Source organism: Typopeltis vanoorti, chromosome 3 (genome assembly GCF_054136105.1).
Source record: "Typopeltis vanoorti isolate ZY-2024b chromosome 3, IOZ_Tvanoo_1.0, whole genome shotgun sequence".
Lineage (NCBI taxonomy): Eukaryota > Metazoa > Arthropoda > Arachnida > Uropygi > Thelyphonidae > Typopeltis > Typopeltis vanoorti.
This window is the reverse complement of record NC_143551.1, coordinates 81,729,852-81,753,331: the sequence shown is the minus strand read 5'-3', so window position 1 is coordinate 81,753,331 and position 23,480 is coordinate 81,729,852. Positions and strand designations below refer to the sequence as shown.

General features: G+C 35.7%; 1 protein-coding gene across 4 annotated transcripts in view; it reads right to left on the bottom strand.

Moving 5' to 3' along the window:
- LOC150108319 (uncharacterized) overlaps positions 1-23,480 on the bottom strand; it is a 337,096-nt gene that overhangs the window by 112,665 nt on the left and 200,951 nt on the right. For all 4 annotated transcript variants that reach the window (XM_090390692.1, XM_090390693.1, XM_090390695.1 and 1 more), the window contains exons 34-36: positions 17,991-18,074; positions 12,054-12,180; positions 6,926-7,056 (exon numbers count right to left, since the gene is read on the bottom strand). In XM_090390692.1, the coding sequence (XP_090246818.1) occupies positions 6,926-7,056; positions 12,054-12,180; positions 17,991-18,074 (342 nt within the window). The remainder of the gene's footprint in view (positions 1-6,925; positions 7,057-12,053; positions 12,181-17,990; positions 18,075-23,480) is intronic.

The following is a 23,480-nucleotide window of genomic DNA, read 5'->3' as shown; positions in this document are numbered from 1 at the left end:
AATTTCTCAGATGAGGGAAATGTAGTCATGTTTTGCTAGGAAACATTCGATATTCTCCTCTGTCTTGTTCTAGATAGCACCGGATTTGAATTCAGAACTCGGATTGTTCATATAATTAAAGTTTTTAACTGTTTAGTTGTGCTTACTGGTTTATTTAACAAGAAGAAAGAATGTATACTGATCAGTAAAACTATGGAAGAGGAGATTGAAGCCAACAAGAGAAAATTTTATTCTATACACCTATATTAGCAGATTGTGTGGGAAGAAAAGTCATCGATAGCAGTACTCATGAGAACAGATGAATTTAAAAGATACTTGGGCGAATATATGACAAAATTGCTACTATTTCCCGATTCTAAACCAGTCAAAGGCTGCAAAAGTTTTACTGTCAATGTTTAGGGCTACGTGGTTAAAATTCCGAATTTTACATAAAACAAATTTGAGTGATTTGGGAACCAGCTAAATAAAAAGTCTCAAAAATTTCCCCTAATCCGCAACTAGAATCGAATATATAACAATACCTTTCTTCGGGTCATCGATAATGTGCCACGTAGAAAAGAAACTAATGCGGAGCATTCTCATGTACTGCATAATCTGTGTGCACCAAGACGAATAAACCAGTTTGAGAAACAGAAAAGATATCTCGAAGATATCTCTAAATATCCATGAAATACTTCAAAATTCAATAAAAATGTTGAAAAAATAATCACATTTCATATGTAAAACCTCAAAAGAACTGTTTTAATTAACACATTCGCAGTCATCGCTGTTTAGCAGTATAGGTCATTTTTAACCACCGGAGGTACCACTTGGGGCCTGTCATTCAATCTGTTAAATATAGTGGTTAGTACATTCTTAAGGTTGAGTATTTGTCTTTTACTAATTAAACATTAAGTGCTTAATTGGCCAGTTATTGAAGTCACAGAGAAATGTCTTTGCAGTTGTAATTCCCAAATTTAAAAAAAAATATTAAAATAACACTGAAAGTTTTTAAATGATATTATTAAATCAGTAGTGAAAAGGCTAAAGTGAAAGTTTCATTCATTAACGTGCGATTTTCCTAATTCATACTTTTTGGTTCAGTTACGAATTTAAGCATATGGAAAACCACAAATGTAAATAGCTATCAAGCTTAATTTTAGGGGAAAATGTGCACCGGAGAAAAACTGAAAACCACCAAGCAGTAAAAATCTGAAATTAACCAACGACTATGAAAAATATAAACGGAAAACCACCTAATCAATTTAGTTTTTTTTTAGCATATACAGCGGGATAAAAATTAAAGTGTCCCGATTAAGGCCTCCAGTGATCTAAATGCTGTGAAACTTTACAGGAATACATTGTGCGTCATGCGGAAGCGATATCTAAGAAACAAAAAGAGCAGTTCCAAAATCCAGCACCAGGAGACTGTATGATATACCAAATGCAGATGTAGTAATTTCTCTCTCTCTCTCTCTGTGTGTGTGTGTGTGTGTGTGTGTGTGTGTGTGTGTGTGTGTGTGTGTGTGTGTGTGTGTGTGTGTGTGTGTGTGTGTGTGTGTGTGTGTGTGTGTGTGTGTGTGTGTGTGTGTGTGTGTGTGGAGAAAAGCAGCACAAACATAAATAACATTTTTATTCACTTTCATTATGCATTCATAGGCTGTATTGTTTAATGTGCTGTCCTTCCGGGTATGAAACAAGCTGCTCCTTTGTGCACAGTGTGTTCGACGCAAAACGCAACTGATCGGGACTGATGTTACGCAAATGTTACGGTTGCTGTCTTTCAGCGCTGGCAAGTTATCAGGATGATCACGCTTTGAGAAATTCCCAGAGCCAGATCAGGTGAACGAGGCGGCCAAGCAGTGGGAAACCCACGGCTGATCAGTCTGGCTTCCGTAAAATGTTCTCTTGTACGGATCAACCGATGTGTGGAGTGCGCTCCATCTTGGTTTAAAGTGGCTGAATCCATGCATAGGCACTACTGTAGCTGTGACACAACAAAATTGTTTATCCTATAGCAGTAAATGGGAAGGTCACAGGATTCGATTGGCTAATGTCTTCAAAAAGAATGGTCCGGTGATAAAGGAAGCTGTAAACCCGCACTAGAAAGTAAATTTGGGTGAAAGTAAAGGAATTCGTTAGATTGCATGCAGTTTTGCGTAACCCAAACCTGACAATTGTGGATATTCACAGCTGCTTTCATGTAAATAGTCGAACTCATTATTTGAGATAATTGTCTAGTGGTTCAATTCATTAGTCTCTAATACAAAGTGAGCCTCATCTCCCTCACAAAATCATCCATGGCCACGTAGTGTCCAACTGCACCCGAACAAGGAATGTTAAAGAGAATGTCAGTCGAGTTTCAAATTCCTTCGGATACAACTCCTGTGTAAGGGTTATCTTGAACAACAGGTAGAAAAGCAGAATCTTCCGTAGAATTTTCCAGATAGTTGTGTAAGGCACATCCATGTGTCTTGATACAGAATGTGCACTGCAGGAACCAACGCCGCGTTATTCGTGGCCTGCTCCAAAACGGAAGTAGCAACTTCATTCACTTGTTATGAACTGATTGGTTTGCGACCTCTGCCAAGTCTAGTTCCAAACGTTTCCGTTTCTTCAAAACGACTAATCATAATCATTCCTCACAGAGAACATAGAAATAGTAGACCTTGTCGACATTTTTTCAGGCAACGAAATTCGCGGAGTGCAGCAACAATATTGCAATTATTTAGGTGATACAGCTTCACGAGCAAAACATGTTAAGGCAAGGTTAGAGCCATCACTGTGAACGATATTCAGAACCAGAATATAGGGGGGAAATCCCGTGTCCATATTTGAATCTCACCTGAGTTTAAAAAGATTTGCGTAATATGCAAATTCCATGCATTCGATGGTTACAACGACACCTGGTGGTGGATTTTAGAACTTTTGTTTTCTCAGATATCGCTTTCACATGATTCACGATCTATTCCTGCAATGTTTCGCAGCAAATAGATCAGAATATGGCACTCCACAAGGCCTTAGGCAGGGATACTTTAATTTTTATCACCTTGTAAGCTTTCATAAATGTACCAAAAGCAATTCAAATATAGAACATCAATGAGTCAAGAAATATGCTCTAATAAGGAATATACTTACGGAGTTTAGTTCGTTTTTAAAATATCTTTATTTAAGATATTCAATATTTTGTTAATAGTCGTAACTCATTTGAGATAATTGTCTATTGGTTCAGTTCATTAGTCTCTAACACAAAATCTATTAGTTTACAATCATGAACCCGCTAAACCTCTCATTGCAGAGAGTGAGAGATCAATATCTTCTCTTATTATTATTACTTATTATCAAACATAAAATAAGCCTCAAGGTCTTTTACTAAAACCAACATGAAATCATACTTGGTATTTATATTACTGGTGTTGAAATATTCAGTTAACTTAAAATATGTAATATTTATTCAAATCACTTTCATCAACATTTAATTATATTTTATTTCAACATGTGTGAGTATATAGATTTCTTACCTATCATCACCTGCAATTTATTGCCGAAGAATTTTTTTTTCCAAATGAAAACATTTAAGGATGTGAAAATGAATTTCTCCATGAAAACGATAACGAAGGAAGATACTATATTTTATAAATAAAGCAATTCATTAAATAAACAGCGGAATAACGCTAAACGTAGCTAATACCATGAAAATTATCTCACATATATGCACACGAATACTCTATCAATAATGTACCTTTACTCCTTTAACAGATGCAATCAAAGGAATATTTTAAATTTCCACCTACAAAACAAAATGCCACACTCAGAATATGTTGTTGGTTCAAATATACTTGTGACATTCTTATACACATGAATGATTTAATCCTTTATACTGCTTATTATAATATTCATATGAATTTATAAAAGCGATATAAATAATATGAGTATATAAGAACAAATAATGGAAAGGTTTGAATTTAAATATGCATTATGTTGAGTTAAACAAAACCATATTCACACAACACAGCAAACTACAAGCATTATAGCACAGTATTTTAATACTTTTCTCATATCAACTGCTTAAACAGAAAAATTTCTTACGGTTACAATGAACTCTTATCGAAATGTTTTAAGAGAAGCTTAAATTTCTTTAAGTATTTTAAACTCATTTTATTATCCAAAGAGGTATTGTTTATAGTAAAGATACTAATTAATCCAATCTCCATGTATCTCGTGTGCAACTACTGTTGAGCAACAAATTGCACGAACTCCGAATTCATGCATTGATTGTCCCACGAAAGAATTCTAGAAAATGTAATTGTACTTCATCATCCTCAGTTTTAACTCTTAAATATTACTAAACCTTATTTTATGTTTTATTTATTTTTAAAAATTGAAACTATGGCGTTGTATGCATTTTGCCCCTTTCTAAGTTGCAACATAAGTGCATGATACTAGATATTTGTACAAATATTTTTCCATGATTATTTTAACTAGCGGATGCGGTAATAATTTTTTTAAAATCAAAAACTGCCATGTTAAATAGCGCTAACACAAAATTTCATTCTCTGCTATGTTTATATATTTAAGTCCATGGTTTTGAAACTGGCGATGGCCACATGTCGTTACGATCTGACTTTAAAATATTCAGTAGCTTAATAGAAAGGGGAATGGTAAAATCCTTTTATGTTTTTTAAAGCCGGGTACGAAACTCGGATCGAAATCCATCGAAATCCATAGAGTTTCATGCCGAAAAACTATCGGCGAGCCCAAGTGTAAATAATCACTTGGGTAGTACAACACCAGGGCAACTCCATGCAAAGGTGGAGCAAGCTACGTCACTAACTATAATATTTTTTGGGTTCGCCGATAGTTTTTCGGCATGAAACTCTATGGATTTCGATCCGAGTTTCGTACCCGGCTTTAAAAACATAAAGGGATTTACCATCCCCTTTCTATTAACATATTCGCCGGTAAATTAGCCTTTCGGCTTATTAAATTAGTGATTAACAATAAATATAGGAGTACACCACTTTGGCAATTCGATTGTAGAGGTACGTAAGTTCGTGTTCACTTGAAACCTTGATGTTCCAGGTCTACCTGCTCACTGATGAGACCCCCAATGAGGGTGGAAACCGATGCGGGGCGGATCTGGCTTTGAGAGGCTCCACTTAGAGGTAGGTTTTTGCCTGTTGCTGAGTGGGGGCCACCGCTGAGATTATGGCTCTGCTTGGTGGTAGGGTGAGCCTGACACTGGGTAGAGCCAATGCTGAGTAGTTCTTCTCGGTGACGGGGTGAGTCTGTCATCGAGTGGAACAACGCTGAGTTGGGCGATCTTTCGGGATCGTCTTATTTTCGGAGCCCGCTTCACCTGTACATAAGGTGGAAACCGGTGAGGGACGGATCTGGCTTTGAGAGGCTCCACTTAGAGGTAGGTTTTTGCCTGTTGCTGAGTGGGGGCCACCGCTGAGATTATGGCTCTGCTTGGTGGTGGGGTGAGCTTGACACTGGGTAGAGCCAATGCTGAGTAGTTCTTCTCGGTGACGGGGTGAGTCTGTCATCGAGTGGAACAACGCTGAGTTGGGCGATCTTTCAGGATCGTCTTATTTTTAGAGCCCGCTTCACCTATACATAAGGTTGAAACCGGTCTGGGTAGTGACCTCATCTCATAATGTAAAACAATATATATATATATACACATCTCTTAGGAGCTGGGCTTTACATTATGAGAGAATATTAAAGTTAGTGAAGGAGCTTGCTCCACCTTTGCATGGAGTTGCCCTGGTGTTGTACTACCCAAGTGATCATTTACACTTGGGCTCGCCGATAGTTTTTCGGCATGAAACTCTATGGATTTCGATCCGAATTTCGTACCCGGTATACAGCAATAATTCATCACGATTTTGATAATCATTTTGATATCATCATCAGCACTTTAATTTTTAGAGGTTGAAAATAATTGGGCGTATAAAGTTTTTTTCTGTTTGTTTTGTTTTGCGGTTATTCATATTTATTCATATTGGATGTTCTAGTTGACCTTAACAAAGATGAAAATTTAGTCATTTCGAGAATGGAGTCCATATAGCGTGCAAACTGCTCACACGGTGAAAGTAAAAACGAAACAATACGAAAGCTTCCCCCCCCCCCTTTCTCCGTTATCATCAAACGTAAATCATGAGATTTTATTCAGAAGCAGTCACAAATAAAACAATATAAATGTCTTATAGGATATGTTTTTGTAATTGATGTTCTCATGGTATTAGAAAGCCTAACCATTTCTATTCCTCTGACTTTTCACAGAGTCGGAGTTAGCACTTTTCGCAGAGAGCTTGTGCGTGTATGAACAAAAACATAAAAAAATCAAAGATAATGCTAGAGATCGTCATCAGAAATAAGACTGTTATAAGTTTAGTTCTACTCGTCAACCAGAAGAACATTTAATAAGCCTATTTCCAGCAGGTTCCGAGCTAATTAATATTTGCCAGGCATGGTAGATTCTTATACAGGAAATTCAAGTTCTTTGGTTCTTCTTCACGGTTTCTTGAACCAGGAAGGTTCAAGAAACCGTGAAACTAAAGGTGGAAACCAATTGTCAACTTATTATCAAACAAAAGTTAGAAATAAAAGAGATCCAATATTCACTTTGGAGAATAAAATGGAATTGTGTTTTTATTTATTTCTATGTATACTGCTTATTTTCTTTCCGCTATTAAAAACTGAAAATACAAACCTGTCTACTAGGGAAATTTGTGTGTGTGTGTGTGTGTGTGTGTGTGTGTGTGTGTGTGTGTGTGTGTGTGTGTGTGTGTGTGTGTGTGTGTGTGTGTGTGTGTGTGTGTGTGTGAACAATGCATGCTGAAATTGGAATTGTACTGGCATTATTGATATAATATGCGCTATATATACAACCATAAAAAACAAACTTCAAATCACATAATCATTTATAAGCTAATCCTACCTGGTTTGTCTAGAAAGTTTTGAATCATTCCGAAAATTTTTTGTAGGGAAAATTCATAAAATTCATATGTTGCATAACGGCAGTCCTCCCCGCCAAGCTCCTTCATACATGTCATCACCACAGCCAAAGAACTGAAAAATACAAGTTTTTATGAAATTTAATATATTATAAAAGTTAATGGAAAGAAAGCTGCTTATGTGGCATACTTAGAAGAAATTGTTAAACTGTATGAAAAGTCCTCATAATAACTTGAAACATTACCACAAAGCCACTTTCACTCTCTCTCTCTCTCTCTGTGTGTGTGTGTGTGTGTCTATCCCTCTAGAGAAGCGTAAGAAATTAAGAATATTTTGCGCGTATATCCCCCAAACATATATATATATATATTAAAAATGAATTAGAAACTTTTCTTTAATACATTGAGCCTGTGTAGCTCAGTGGAAGTAATGATTGCAATCCTCAGCGCTAAAGTGCCCGAAGAAGAGCGTCGAGTTAGTCGAACTCTACGGGCAAGCGGTTTTTTTTCTCCCAGAAACTCAGATTTTTAGTCCCGTAAATTCACGAAAATCGACCGCAGAACCCACACTATTTCACACATTAAAAATATTGTGTTAGGGCTAGGAACCATGAGATGGCAGCACTTGTTGAGCCGTCTCTTCACTGCGGGCGGCTTAAACTAGTGATAGTGTTGGGCCAGCTATCTCTGAATGGCTACCAGTGGAGATTGAACTGCCAGCTCAGTCTCCAAAAGTTGAACAGTGCTAAATGTCCTTGCCTGCTACCTATAAGGGAATAAAAAGCGTTACCTCATTTTTTAATGCAATAGTTTCCTTATAGGCATGCGACTGTCAATACCGATACTCTTCTATTCTCTGCGCATAGTTCGATGACATATGCTTCAGTCAATTGCTGCACACAGGAAGTTCTATGTGTAGATTACTGGCCAGCATCATTCTTAAATAGGTGCCTAGAACACGTGGAATGCACGGAACGAAGTATTTGGCATATACTCTGTAAGTGAACTTTACTTATGCCGAATAAAGGTTTCTACTTGTGGCTGGTATGGTATTTTTTTTTATGTTGAGCCCATACGTGAGAGAGATTAGTTGATCAACCTACAGTACGTTAAGTACCGTATATGAGTAGTGAATTGCGAAAGGAGAAACTTGTTTCATTTGATTTAAAAGCCTGCATATTGTATTCTTCGGGAAACACATCAAGGGGAATACTGTTCCATAATACGACAGTAGCTGAGATGAAGAAGGAGAAAAAGAAATTTGTTAACTTTATGGGTTTCAAGGGGTACCGTGAAGTGATGTTGGGTGGCACCTGCACGTGTGCCAAAAGACATGGGTGGGAATAGTGTTGGGCAAAAGTTACGACCAATTGCTTTGGCAAAAGACCAAAAGGCACGGCTGTCATTCGGCCCAACCTGCAAGTTTTCTGCTTTTCCCCCGTTCAAATTCTGTTTTGAAAGTATTGATAGTTTTCTTGCATCTATTTCGGGCATGGGTATAAACATTGAAGGAGAATGGACTTCTTCATGTAAGTCAGTTGTGGTATGCTTGAATTTTCATTTGTACACTTAGCACATCTTTTGGAGAATGAGGGTTTAGTTAGGGGATGGCAATTGAGTGAGAGAAGTGAGTTGGAAGACTGGAAACAACAGTCCAATCATGGAAATGAAGAACAGCAAGTCACGGAGGCTGTACCACTTGGCACTGTTATTATGTCAAACTAGTCTTGTATTGGAGTGGCTGTAAGCGTTGCTGCATGGGGAAGGAGATGAGCACTAGATTGTGGTCGGAATTACCCTGGAGGGATCACTACATTCACTGTGTATTTGGGAGGGTGACTGATGAGGGAGAGATCTATGATGTTGGGAAGTGGTTCGGTTTATCTGGTATTCTGTTTGGCACGTGAACAATTTATGTAAGGTCGTTAGTGATGATGTAAAATCTCGCACGATAAGAAAAATTAGTTAACTTTATCGAGCTCGGTTTTACATGGGTTTGAAATACATGTATATATAATGTAAGATGTGAAGTTAGAATAATATTTAAATAATACTTTACATTCGTGTAAAATAATTCATATTGAAAGTCATGAAGATCTAAGAGAGGAGATTAAACAACATTTGGAAGATGAATCACCAAAAATAAAAGTTCACAAGGTCTTGCGAACAAAAACAGACGTCCGCATTAGAGAAGTCCGAAGAGAGAGAGTCGAAATGATGTCATCACACCACAGGGCAATCACGGAAACTTCAGGATTGAAACAAAGGATTAGTAAGATATTTAAGGGAAGTGAGAGGGAACAGAGGGGCTTTTCTTTTTTCATTTCCCTATGAGGAGACGAGGCCGTACCTGTGGAGTTCAGCTTCAATGCACGGAAGGATGGTGAGAAGGCTTCGAGTTAACGTTGGTTTTAATGGCCTGTTCTTGTGCTGCAAAAATTACCGATTCTGTTTCTTTCTTTAGTGTTCTATTTCTCAACCATTGCCAGGTCAAGTTGCTGTCAGCGCTGTCCTCTATGCTGTGAAGGTATTTTCCATGCAATGCCTTATTTTTCCATCTTTCGGTTCTAACTTTTACTTGGTTGGTTTTGTATTCCAATTTTGTCTCCATGGGTTTAAATAAACCCTCTTTCCTTACCTCAATTAGAAATTTTTCTGTTGTTTGCTTATATATATATATATATATATAAGACCTCCACGTAGCCTTTTAAGGAATGCGGAGAACCGCCTGGCGCTTCTGACCTAATGTTCAAGTGAGCATTATCGTGAGCACCTTTTCGTGAGCATTATATATATGATGTCTCTTACAACAGAACCCGTGTAAGCGCTCTCTCCAGTCATGTCCTTTTCTCTGCCAACTGTAATTTAGAAGAGCGTCAACACCCAGATAGACTGGAATCTTACTACAAAAATGTCCTGATGAACTAGAGATGCATCTTAGAATCAAAAGAAATAGTTCTGAACCCTCATACATGAACAGTAATTTAAGTTATAGCTTACCACGGCGCAGTAATTCAGTTTTGGCGTTCTCCAGATAGTTCCCACTCACTAACGCCTCACACCAGACCTGCCACGCGGACGCCAGTTCAAACGTGACTGCTGTTATTCCTAACTTGTTTGTATGAGAAGTTCATTTTTTATCTTGCTAGTTTTCCATTTTTTTTTGCGATAGTATGTACATCTCAAAACGTTGGCATCCGACGAAACTAGTTGTGCTCTAATTAAAGTTTTTGTCTTATCTCGGTGGTTTTAGTCAGTAAAATTATATATACAGGGTGTTCGGGATAAATTTGACATATTTATAATTAATTATATTTTTCCGTAAGTTACATGTATTAACACACACTTCTCTTCATTTAAAAGTTTGGACCCTTCTTCATTCATATACAAGATGTCAGAAAGGATGGATAGCTGGAACCCACCTGAATCATGGAAGAGAATAACTTGTATCATGATGATTCGTGCCCGCCATCAAAATAAGGATATTACGACTGCTGCCCAATGCTCCCTGAATACAGTAAAAACAATCAGGCATGAACTAGAGACTTGCAATGGTGACTACGAGGATGTAGCAAGAAGAAAGATCCCTAGCAGACGATCTGATTGCGTTCGTACAGCAGAATTCCTCGCAAATCTGCAGGAACAGGTGTTGAAGAACCCTGGCATTGGAATTCGGGCTTTGTTCGTGGAGTTGCTAACTGTAGTCAAGCCCTGGATAACAAGGGTAGCCAATGGTAGGCCGTATGTATGGCAGCAGGATTCGGCCCCTTGCCACACCTCTGGGAAAAGTCAAAAATGGTTGTCTGAAAATTTCTACGACTTCACCAGTCCAAATGTTTGGCCTCCAAACTCCCCAGACCTTAACCCCATGGATTATTTTGTATGGGGCGCAGTTGAAAAAGACACCAATCGCACTTCCAGTAATACAAAAGCCCAGTTAATGGATAAAATAAAAACAGTTTTTGCGGCCCTTCCCAGGGAGACTGTAGCATCAGCTTGTTCGAGGTTCCGAAGCAGAATTGAAGCTGTGATCGATGCTAATGGTGGTTATTTTGAGTAAATCTTGTTGATAGTATTGTAACTAACTCTGCCTGTAATGTTTTTTTGTCAATTCATTAAATTTAATAGATACAAAGAAGATTTTCTTTTTCCTTACGAAACTGTCAAATTTATCCCTGTATATATATAGTATATATTTTTTTTTTTTTCAGAATTCATTTTTACTCGGTTGGAATATTATGAAAAACCTTTAATGACTAATACCGAGAGATAAAAAGATGACAAGATATATTTAAAAAGATTTTACTAGTTTCGTTGAATAGATCAACATTCTCAGGTATCACAATCAAAGAAGTATATAAAAAATTACAATTTTAAGTCTGTAATTTTTTATATACTTCTTTGATTGTGATACCTGAGGATGTTGATCTATTCAACGAAACTAGTAAAATCTTTTTAAATATATCTTGTCATCTTTTTATCTCTTGGTATTAGTCATTAAAGGTTTTTCATATATATATATATATATATACACACACACACTCACGCAGAATGCTTCAGGCCGCATACGAATAACTCAGAGAAAGGCTTAACAATTACTGAATTTGTAATCTCTTGCAAATAATAAAATTATTTAAACAATAAATTAAAAGGATTACGCTATTTGATATCAAAGATATACTTATATATTTGGTAAAAAATTATGGTTAAAATTTTAAAATGCCAAAACAATCACCTTACATTGTTTTCTAACCGTGAAATGAATAACAGAATCTCGTAAGAGTATTTATAACAATGCTTTTAATATTATTTGAAATTACTGAGATTCAGGCAAGCGCGAATTGTAAGGAAAAGAGACCGATTGAGGAGTCAGTACGTGTTCTTCTATATTTCAAAGTATATTTACGGATATTTCGCTACATCTGTCAGGGGCTATTCGCTTCAAAATACAAAATATCTTGCACTTGTCCTGTTGTTATGAAACTATAGATATGTGAGTGATGAAATATGCAATTGTGTAACAGAAATACATAACATAACAATATAAAAAATAAATAAATATACTGTACAGTGTGTGATAGATGTTGATATAAATACACACTAGTGACTTACGTTATTAAAGTAAGTTTGCCTGAAGTATCCTGCTCTGGAATTGGCATCGTTACTTGGTCTCTCGAGATGCAATCCGTAACTGAGTTTATCCAGATGTTAACTATGGTTGGGCTACATGAATGATAATCTGGATTAAAATAAATGGCATTCATTACTATAAAATTGCGGATATAGCATACAATGATACTTAAACTACACACACACACACATATGTATATATATATATACAATTCCATGGGGGATACTTTACCTAGACTCTTGTGGAGTGAGCGTCCCTAGACCTCACTCGACGCTGTAGTTCATCCTACAGATGTTCCATATTGTTGATATCAGGGCTGTGTGGATGCCAGTCATTCGTGATGATGTACATGTCCACAAACCACGCAGTTACAGCAGCAACCGTATAACACGGTGCATAGTCTTGCTGAAAGAGACAACGGCTAGCTCCGTAGAAAGCATTGCATTGTTCAGAATATCCAGATCTCTCTCGGAGGTCAATGTTCTAGGCACCTCCAAAGAGGTGTACGAGGCCAAACTAAGAAAAACAGGACCATAACATCACATCGCCATCTCTCAATTTCATAGTTACATACTCTGGTAAGAGATGTTAACCGAGCATTCGTCTTACCGACACCAATCCATCTGCTTGATAGAGGGGGGAGGCGTGTACCGTGATTCGTCGCTCGATAACACAGCATTCGAAGCTTCCAACGTGTCAGCCGACGAACGGCGGTTTTTCCATATTATCCTGTGTAGCACCCTACGGTCACGTTTGGTGAATGTGGTGGGTCGTCCGCTTGTAGCTGACTCCCTACGCTTCCATCTCACTATCGTGTCACCGACTGTTTACCTGGAATGGTGCAATTTGTCAACGGTTTGCTGAAGAGATAAGCATGCAACATTGCATACTATCACAACGCCTCTTTCAAACTCACTCAGTTCCCTTGGCGCAGCTATTTCACTCGGACACAGTTGCATTGTCTTGGGAGCATCATATTCCTCCAATTTATACCTGCTGCAACCACGTGATTCGTTACATGTCATGATGTACCTCGATAATGGGGGCGGGTCCGTTGACTTCTTTCCAAGCAGTATTTGTGCTTGCGTGCGTGCATGCGCATTTGAGTATATCGTATTTGAAGAGGACAGGGTGAGGGAGGCTGTTCCAAAAAATAGAAGCGGATAGAAAAAAAGAGGAGGACGAAAGTTTGTTCTATAAGTTTAGAGCTGGATGGTAATAGGATTTTGACCACTAGTTGCTCTTGTACTTACACATTGGGAAGAAAGGGGAAGAATAACAGTAGCTATTTCAGCAGAACATTGTTCATATTCTGTTATATACTGTATAAAAGATATGAGACAGAAACGTAACGTCCATGAGAGAGGATCTGTGAAAGAGGAATCAGTTAATCTGGTTTTCCTCTTCTGAATAGCATGAAACACTCTTACATAAGTTTTGTGTGCACTATCCCAAATGAGTAAGCAGGATTCCATAGTTGAGCGGCTTCCAGTTTTATGCAGAATTAGTAGTTGTAGAAGTGAGAAATTGTGCCTTGGTGGAAAAAGTACACAGCGATTTTTTGGCAACCGCAGAAGCTACGGCTGAGGTGTGTTTGTACCGGAAAAAGATCGGGGCGTTGGCCACTCCATAAATCTCATTTTCAGTTGATATCTGGATATTATCAAAAGTAAGGGGGAGTGAGATGGGATCTTTCATGGGAAAGATATTATATACGATTGCGTATTAATAACATTGAATTCCACGAACTGGAAAAGCAAGGATATTATAGTTTACAGCATGGGTAGTAATGGTTGATCCTGCGGCTACTAATGATTTGGGTACTACAAGGTATAAGGAAAAAAAGAAGAATGGGATACTGTCATACCCTATGAAGTTATGAATGGAATTTTAATTCAATCCTAACACGTTATTTAATCCTAACACAATGCGCTCTGTATATTCACCTGCTCTCTCTCTCTCTCTTCCTCTATCTCACCGTACAAGAGAAAGCTGTTCCATAACATGCAGTATGCTACCAGAGCGGATATGCCAATCCAGTCCGAAGGTTAAAAGCATATTATAGATAGTAATTCACTGAGAAGGCCTCTGTACTATATCTATCAAATCAAACGCCTTAGAAATGCCAAGAGCAACCAAGTGAGTTTGTCTGATCCTTCCGATGGCATAAGTCCGAAGAAGGTGAACACAAAATGATCATCTGTGGCTCGAGAGTGACGAAATCCATACTAATAGTCCCACATTAGCTGTTGAGTGTTCCAGTGCTGTGGGTGTTGATGAGTTCTCCGCAGTTTTTAAAAGAACTGAAATGAGAGCAATTTGGGAGTCATTTAGTTGCTGACGTTTTATTACCTTTTTTGTTGGAATGGACAGAATGTAATTTGTTTTCAATGCTGTGAGGTTGTGAGTAGGAATGACTGAAGAGGCCGTGCGACAACTCTTGGGTGAGATCGCAATGCCCTACGATTACTTTGGATGAAAAGATCTAACTTACAATCTGATGAAATTAGTACGAAAAGTTTCCCAAACCTGATCTTCTAAGGTTTGAGTAATCCGTCACAGAAAAAGTAGAATAACTTCTATGAAACTAAACGTTTACTGCCGAGAAAAAGGGACACGAAACCGCAAGGAAACGCGCAACAAAATATAAGTGCACAACTTGCTAAAATTGATAAAGCAACCAATGGGAGAAAGTAACAGGATGGCGTTTTATTTGCTTGGTGATAAATAAGAAAATTTACGTAAACATTTATTTCAATCAAAGCACCACTAAAGGGAGAGACGATTAAACGAAGAAGGTAAGACTACAGAATTTTTTGTCCTCGTTGACAATGAATGATAACGATATAAGTTATGACTGTTCATCTGAGACACGTGTTGAGCTTGCTTTTCCACATCTATAAATTAACTGACGGCTGATGAAGAGAAGAGGAAATAATGAGGGATGCTTCACATTTGTAAAATTAATTAAAGTAAAACTTGTAAAAGTAATTAAAGAATTTATTACAAAGAAAATTAGTAGCTTGGTAATGTTTACAAAGAGTGTTATGTAAATTTGTGTCGATTTTAAGAAATATAATGCGGATGAAATTGATAATGCTATTCACAGATTGAAATATTTGCATACTGAATTATCACCAGGAATTGCTGTTAATAGTAATAAATAAACCTCCTGATTAGAGTAGCGTAGACGGAGGTGAATCTATATCACATTCCTTCCATGTGCTCAAAAAAGGAACCATTTTTTCATGACGACTACCCCATGAACATAAGATATAAAGTGTGGTTCGTTAGAAGTATCTTACTGAAAATGCTAGCACAAGGAAACAAGCGATCGACATGAACATTTGTCTTGTCTGAAACAATACTTAATTAAGTTATTACAGCCAGGTATTGAAGTTAAGCAAGTGAAGTTGTAAGCGCGTGTGTTACCATAGTAAATGAAGCTAACATTTCGAGTGGCGACGCAATGGGATCTGAGGAACTATTAACTATTATATTATTAATTTATATTAGGGGATAACACAGCTGATGATACAACTTTTAGATAACTAGAATGAAATATAGGAGAAATTTCATTCTAGTTATCCGAAATAATAAGTATATAAACCTACTACAGGAATAGGATCTTGTATTCCTCAATACTATTATATGAATTATAGCTGGATCACATTACTCACCTGGAATCAATATGCGAGATAAAGAATCGAGGATTGATTGGTATTGGTAGAGGAATTAAAAGCAAGAGATTATCATTAAGTGATATTGAAGCATAATTTCAAGAAATCCAGTTTTTTGTGATGTGATAATTTTCGTATCAACAGCGTTGCTAAAATATGGAAACTCATCATGCAGTAACCAGATCATCCCAACAGTGATTACCGTATTTCTGTCTCATACATGAAAATGCCACATTGACAGATACGCATGACCATTATAAAAGCCTTTCCAAATATACCCTTGCCTCAAAGAATCAGAATTATTACTGAAAACTCTCTCCAGCGCATACTTCAGCTTGTAGCGATTGTCTGAATCTTCTTTACCATTTCAACCCACTGTCTTGAAGAAAATATGCCACTTCCTTACGTCACGTCGAGCACTTAGTCTTACCCTTTGCATGCACACGTATACAACCACCTGCGTTTCAACGGAATTTCACATGCAAGTCAAGTCCACTAGACTAGACACAGACTTACATTATAGGCTGTAGCACAACATCATACCCAAGATAATCTGGTATTTCAATATATTCCAAAACCCCAATTATATATCTGGCTGTTCTGCAACCAAAAAAGGATAATCTTGTGTGCCATCGACACTGCATTTAACATCTGTAAGTAAACAAGCAACACCATAGGAATTATTGGAATCTGCACCATACAGACCAAAACAAAATACAATATTTAACTTCTTCATTACTGCTAAGGCTGTTATTTACAATTTTTACTTACATTTCTCTTATATTCTTTACGTTTATACATAAACATAAGAGAAAACCACCACCCCACCTGTCACCGAACCTCAAACAGAACGCAGGTCGCAAACTGCACAGCTGAATGTTTCTTGAATATCATTACTATAGAGAACAAAGCATTCTAACACAATTCGAGGGATAATGGAACTTGAGAAGCCACCCAGCTCAGTATTATTATCTTCCTATTTTCCTTTCTTCTTTCTTGAAAGTTTGCTGTTATATGATTTAAATTCATTTTTATCCTTTTAATATGTAATGTTAATGTCAAATATTTCCTAATATATCTCAGAAATCTCATATTTTTTGTTCCATTCTTTAAGTGTTTAATTTCTAATTCAACTCTTAGATCAATAATTTAAAAGAGGTCTTGTAAACATTTGCTTTAATATTTCGATTAATTTTTTTTCTTATACCATGTACATTTATTCAACTGATTCTCTACTAGACTAGTTTTGCTAATTCCGTTGTCTATTAGATATTAATTTCCCATATTCAGTAAAATTATGCATAAATAGCTGAAATGTTTACTTGTTCTACATTTGTGGTACAGCTGATGTTTATATTGCTTCTGCATATTTTCAGTTTAGTTTAAGGGACTCCAGACTTGTACGAGGCTTATTTAGGAATATCCCGTCATTTGCATAAAGTAAAGAGCTGAATACGATCTCCAATTTTGACATCAGGTTTATTGTCACTTTCGTTCATAACGTAGTACATATATAGATGAAATGATTTGAAAAATTTACATGAACAATTGTGGAAATAATATGCATCCTTGTTTCAAGCCTAACTTAAGATCAAAATATTTTCCTGTATCTCCTTCAGTTCTAGCTGCTAATTACAACTGAAATATAGACTGTATCGCTGTATATAATATTTTTATACCATAATTGTTACGTTTTGATCAGCTTTTCTTTCATCATCTTGTAATGCACTTTTCAATATCTACGAAACTTAAATAGAAATGCTTTTTAGATTCTCATGATTTCTCAAGTAATGTGATTTATTTGTGTGACGATTGTGTGATATATATATATATATATATATATATATATATATATATATATATATATGTGTGTGTGTGTGTGTGTGTATTTTTTTACTTTTATTTACATTTAATCTTATTTTTTATTACATTTGATTTGAATTAAATTTACATATATAATTTAGTTAAATTTTAATTTATTTCATTTTATTTTATATGAAATAAATAGTAGGAATAATAGAATCAATATCTCTAAACATTTATAAAAAGCTTATTCCACTAAACCTTCAGTCGATTTTCGTTTTAAACAGTAGGTAGAAGTAACATATCCTTCAGATTACTGAAACGCATTACAAGATTTCCGAATGTATTCGCTTAAGTCAATATATTAGTTATTTCTGAACAAGAAACAAATGAACTGTTAATTTTAATATATGAAATGCTCAAACTAATCGTTACCTATGTGTTTTATAGGACACAAGCAACCTGGAGCTGGTTTCCGATATAAGTCTACAAATTTACCATCATTTGCAATCTGGGGCACTGAAAAAACAAATCACAATTACATAGTTAATTACGTTTCGAAAGTTTAAAATAATTTTTTTTAACTTTTGAAAATTTGAAAATAAAGTTATTAAGATTAGCTTCACTTAATAATTGATTTTTCATAAACAAAGATTAGCTAATTATAATAATTCATTCGTACAATAAAATTCATGCGAATTTCTTTTTCAAAAATTAAAGAATTAAAAATTTCTTTTAATTTTTAAAATACAGAAAGTCGTTCAAAGTGAAAATGGGCTCGTTTGTGGAATTTTATTTTTTCTACAACAAACACGTGTTTTCCATTTCCCACCCTTGATCTATCGAGATAAAATTATCCTCTCAAAAAAAATATAATCGCAATCTACTTCCGTAGAGATGAAAGAACTAATCCTACGTTTCGTTAATTATTACTATTATTGAAAACACGTCTCATTAAGATATGTTGAAATTTAAATATTGATAGTTTAAGTTATGAATGAAAGCTATGTACAAAGTATTTTGTCGGCCTTCAATCTCTCATTTAAAAATAGTTTTGGATCAAATAAATACATGATATATTAAAACTTACGATCCTTAGATCGGTGATAGAAAAATGCGCACATGCCATTGTATAATACTGAAAAAGGATCGGTCCAGCAATAAAAAAATTAAAACAAAAACACTAAACTGCCTAGCTCAATATAGTTGAACAAGTCTACAACTTGCAAAATAAAAACAATCATTAAAACATGATAGGGAAGTTATTTAGTTCCCAGAAACATAAGTCATAAATATTGCAATGTCTGAAAACTCTTACAACTCCAGTATGTCAGCTTCTGTAATTTTCATTGCAGTTTGTCCAAAGAGCAGATCGGGCTATATCAACTAATTCAAAATTTGAACTGATATATATATATATATACTCCCAAATACGGGAATAAATAGGCGTTAGCTGATTTATATATTTATATATATATATATATATATATATATATGAAATGAATATGAAAATATAAAAAAACAATGGTGAACTCGAAATCGCAAATATGAAGCTGCGTAGGGAGTGTAAAAGATTCATGAAACTGTGGATGACCTGAATCAACAGGCTATAAGCTCAAACCCGGAAACTGTTGGTGTTCCCCATCAGCCACGCGAAAATATGCATGAAATAGCAAATAAAATTGCACATAAAATCAATCAGCATTAACTGTAATGAAGATGATATTGAGGCTATGAATCGTGTTTTCCTAGTGGACAGAAAAATAGAGAAATTACTATCATTATAAAATTTAAAAGAAAAGACAAATGGCTGGACGGAATCAAAAATATCAAATACAAACTAAGCACCACTGATATATGTGACAAGTTTAAAGAAAGTAAAATATATCTAAACGAGCACTTGACTTGAATCCTAAAACATCTATATATTGCAAATAAATATAAAGAAGTACACTAGCACTATCTCTGGGTCAAACAGGGCAACTCTTTATGAAAAGAGACGATACATCTAAAATATGGCGATCCAGATGCGAAGAGGACTTGTTTAAACTTCGAGAAAACAGCGAGAGTAATAACTGACTCACGAACAACAATGGCAGATGAGAATAACAACCGTGATGTCACTTTTCATAAATGTGTAATTTGTCAGGATTCAGCAGAATTAAGAAACGTTTTATCCTCAGGCCCTGAAAGTATTTTGAATATTTTGCATATACATGAGAAGTATTCCAGGTAAATTAGATTACTTCTAGACAATTTAAACTATCGGCTATATGTTTAGAAATGTTTAGAGATCTGGGTTAAAAACGAAGTTGATTTGTACCATTTAAACGGATTTAAAAATTATTATCAATGTAGAAATTATAGCAAATCTGGAGATGTAATTATATTTATTCGAAACTCCATATCTGTTAATAACGTTGCTAATATAAAAATGAAAACAGCTCAAAATTTTAACTTATATTTAGAACATCATAACATATATATAATGGCTATATATAGGTTGCATTGTTACACAGAGTCCAACTTTATACAAGAATCGAGTGTAGTCTAGATGAGATAAGAAGTGACAATATTCACATAATTGCAGACATGAATATTGACTTGCTGAGAAATAGCGGCTCATCTCATAAAGTTCGCAAAACACTCCTGTTTTGCTAACGTTTCTCTCCCATTTTGGAGAATAACAATATATAACCTTGGATAACTCTACTGAGACATTCTTGAATACTACCAATGTGAAGTTCTTTTCTAATAACTTCGGTTTTAATATGATGCTACTTCCATTGATGATATCTGATCAGAAGTATATATGTTGATATATGATATCTGGCAGATATTTCTTTTCATCTTTCTGATCTACTCGTCATGATTATTGTATATTGAACAAGTATTTTTCATTTGCATATACAAAATACGTATCTGTTATTTCACATATTTCATATTGTGTTCAGTGAATAACTGCTTATCGTCTCCACTACTCAGACAGCTTCCTGGGAAAACCCAAATCCAACTCCGGGTTCATTGGTATACATCTCAAAAAGAAACAAGTAAATTTACATAAAAAAACTCTTCCTACTTTTTAGCTTTCCCTTTAGGATGCAGTCCATCACTTAAGGAGTAAAGGCACTCATTTATATCATGCATTGTTTTTGTTTTTGTTTCTCTACGTTCTACTACATTCAACCTACTGTCCAATTATCCTCACCTTATTCCTCTCCAAGATAAAGTCCTCAACGATCAACTTCCCCACTACCTAGAAGCCCACTAGTAAATCATCAACACCAGCATGGATTTCGTCAGTCTAGATTTACGATAATCCGTCACCCTATATTACCCAGTATTGGACGTATGCATGGAAAGGTTTGAAGAAACATGTATGCTTCTGAACATTCGAAACATTTGATAGTGTCTGTAAATGTACTGATCAAGGCCGGGTTAGTAAATTTCAATCCTTCCGATTCCTTTCCACAATCCGTAAGTAACTGAGCAGCAACTTTTCTTTGTTCACTGCGTACCATGTACTGCGGACAGCTCTCACTCATAGAGCTTCTCTCCCAATGCAGGATGGCCTCATGGCTGTCCTATTACCCATCCACTTTCTCATAAATAAACGACCTACAATCAATTACCAATAGCCACATCCACTGCTTTACTGATGACAGTATAGTCCATTAATCCCATTCTTTCAACAAACATGTAGTGCTCAGACATGTCAAGCTTCACGATTGTCTGTAATCAATACCTTAAACATTAATCTCCACACCCTTCTCTTTTTCAATCAGGCGATGATAACCTGGTTACTTCATTGGTGTCTTGCTATTTTCTCGCAAAAGGGAATATCAGCTCACCCGCCCTTAACCTCAGTAATACGCAAATCACCAGACAGTTTCAAAGCTTTCTCTCTCTCTCTCTCTCTCTCTCTCTCTCTCTTCTTGAACTGAGATTTACCTCCATTTTCTCCTGGCATAATCACATCAATAACTTCCTCGGCTACTTTTTCATCTACCTTTCACCCATCCAGCTACTAACTCTAATCCCAGCTAATCCTAGCAATATATGAAACAGGAAACAAAAATGTACGTGAAATTTACAAAGGGCAATCGCTCCTGTCAGCACGCTATAAAATGGTATCTGATATCATACTAACAATATAGGTGAATATCAAGCAGGATTAGGAAGAAATAGACCAACAGTTGAACAGATGTTTTTTTCGAGATTTAGAGCAAAATGGGAATATAAGCAGCATATCATATTTTGTATATAGACGTCTGAAAAGAATATGAGAACATTCAGTGAGAGGTCATTCAGGAAGTATTAAATGAACATGGATGGGATACTTCATAAGATAATCAAAATATGTGTCACTGACATCCAAAGTACAAGTATTGACAAATTGAATTAGAATCTTTTGCTATTAGACAGGAATGAAGCAAGGAAATTCCCTTTCGCTGATCCTATTTAATTTATGCTAAATATGCTGAAAAATTAGAAACATCATTCATAAAACTGAACGCTGCTTAAAACTAGGATTATAAATAACGCAGGATACAATCGAATATTTAAAAGTATGTACAAATAATAACCAAGAAGAAAATGACAAGTTTATCATCGATAACCTGAAATTTAAAAATGCATCTTCCTTCAAATGCCTTGGAGCATTGCTTACTCGAGATAATGGAACTCATACAGAAATAAAAACTAGAAGACATACCTCCAATGGAACGTATCATCATTAGGTCACTTATTATCTATCAAACTTCTATCAAGTAGAGTTAAAATAGAAATATACAAGAGAAGCATTAGACTATTATTTTACATGGAGCAGAAATGTGAGGCATAACAGACCAAAACATAAAAACTTTGTAGATCTTTCAAAAATAAAATTGTTATTATTTAGACCTGTAAGAAATAACCCAAGAGATGAACGGAGAAGAATATATAATTAAGAACTAGGGTAACTTTATATACCACCACTACTAATTGATGAAATCCGAGCTTGCAGATTAAAATGACTTGGCATTTTAAAATGGCATGTGGAAAGAATGGGTGAGAAGGGAATGACTAAACAAGCATTGAAAATGACGCCTGATGGAAAGCGACCTAAAGGAAGTTGAGAGCAACGATGGCAGTATAACATCCGAACACAACAGCTGAGATGAGAATCCTAGATTGGAAGAGCTCAAGACAAAAAGGAGTAAAAGGAGTTGATACGTGCAGCAAATAACTTTAAAAGTTCAGTAAGCTAAAGAAGAAGTAACAGACGTGCTCTTCGAATTTCCTCAAAAACACTAAGCAGAATTATTTTCAGGTTCTAGTTTTATTATTTGATTTCATTGCCATGTCGTTTTCCCCATTAAAACTGACTCAAATTTTCATGATTTGTTCGGAAAGCTTCTTTTCTGTTCGCGCTTAAAGAAAAATTTAATTAATTCACATGCTTTTTTTTTTCATTTTTTAAATTCACTGATTTATTCACATTCTCTGGGTGTGCTTCTTCAGTATTGGAACTAAAGAACTAAAAGGATGAATAACAAAGCAAACATGTTGCACAGTTAAAATTTTTAAATGACTCTTAAAAATAAAATTACATCAATAGACATTGTGCATCCGATGCCACAGGCGACAATCATTGTTAAACTGGTTAACATACTGTATATCATATCCGAAATTTGTTAAGCTCAACATGCCTTATAAAGAATCGTAACAGTTTTAAAATGAGACTTTCATTTCTGATACATCGTGCTGGCCACTGAATTACCTATGAGGGTTCATTAAATTAGGAATGTTAGTATAATTAAATTCATCATATGACATTTTTGTTGCTAAACAATTTTCAGTACATTCCATATATTCATATAATTTCTCATGCGGTTCTCGAGAGCGGCTCATATACATTCTATTGTAACTGATCCCTACAGGAAC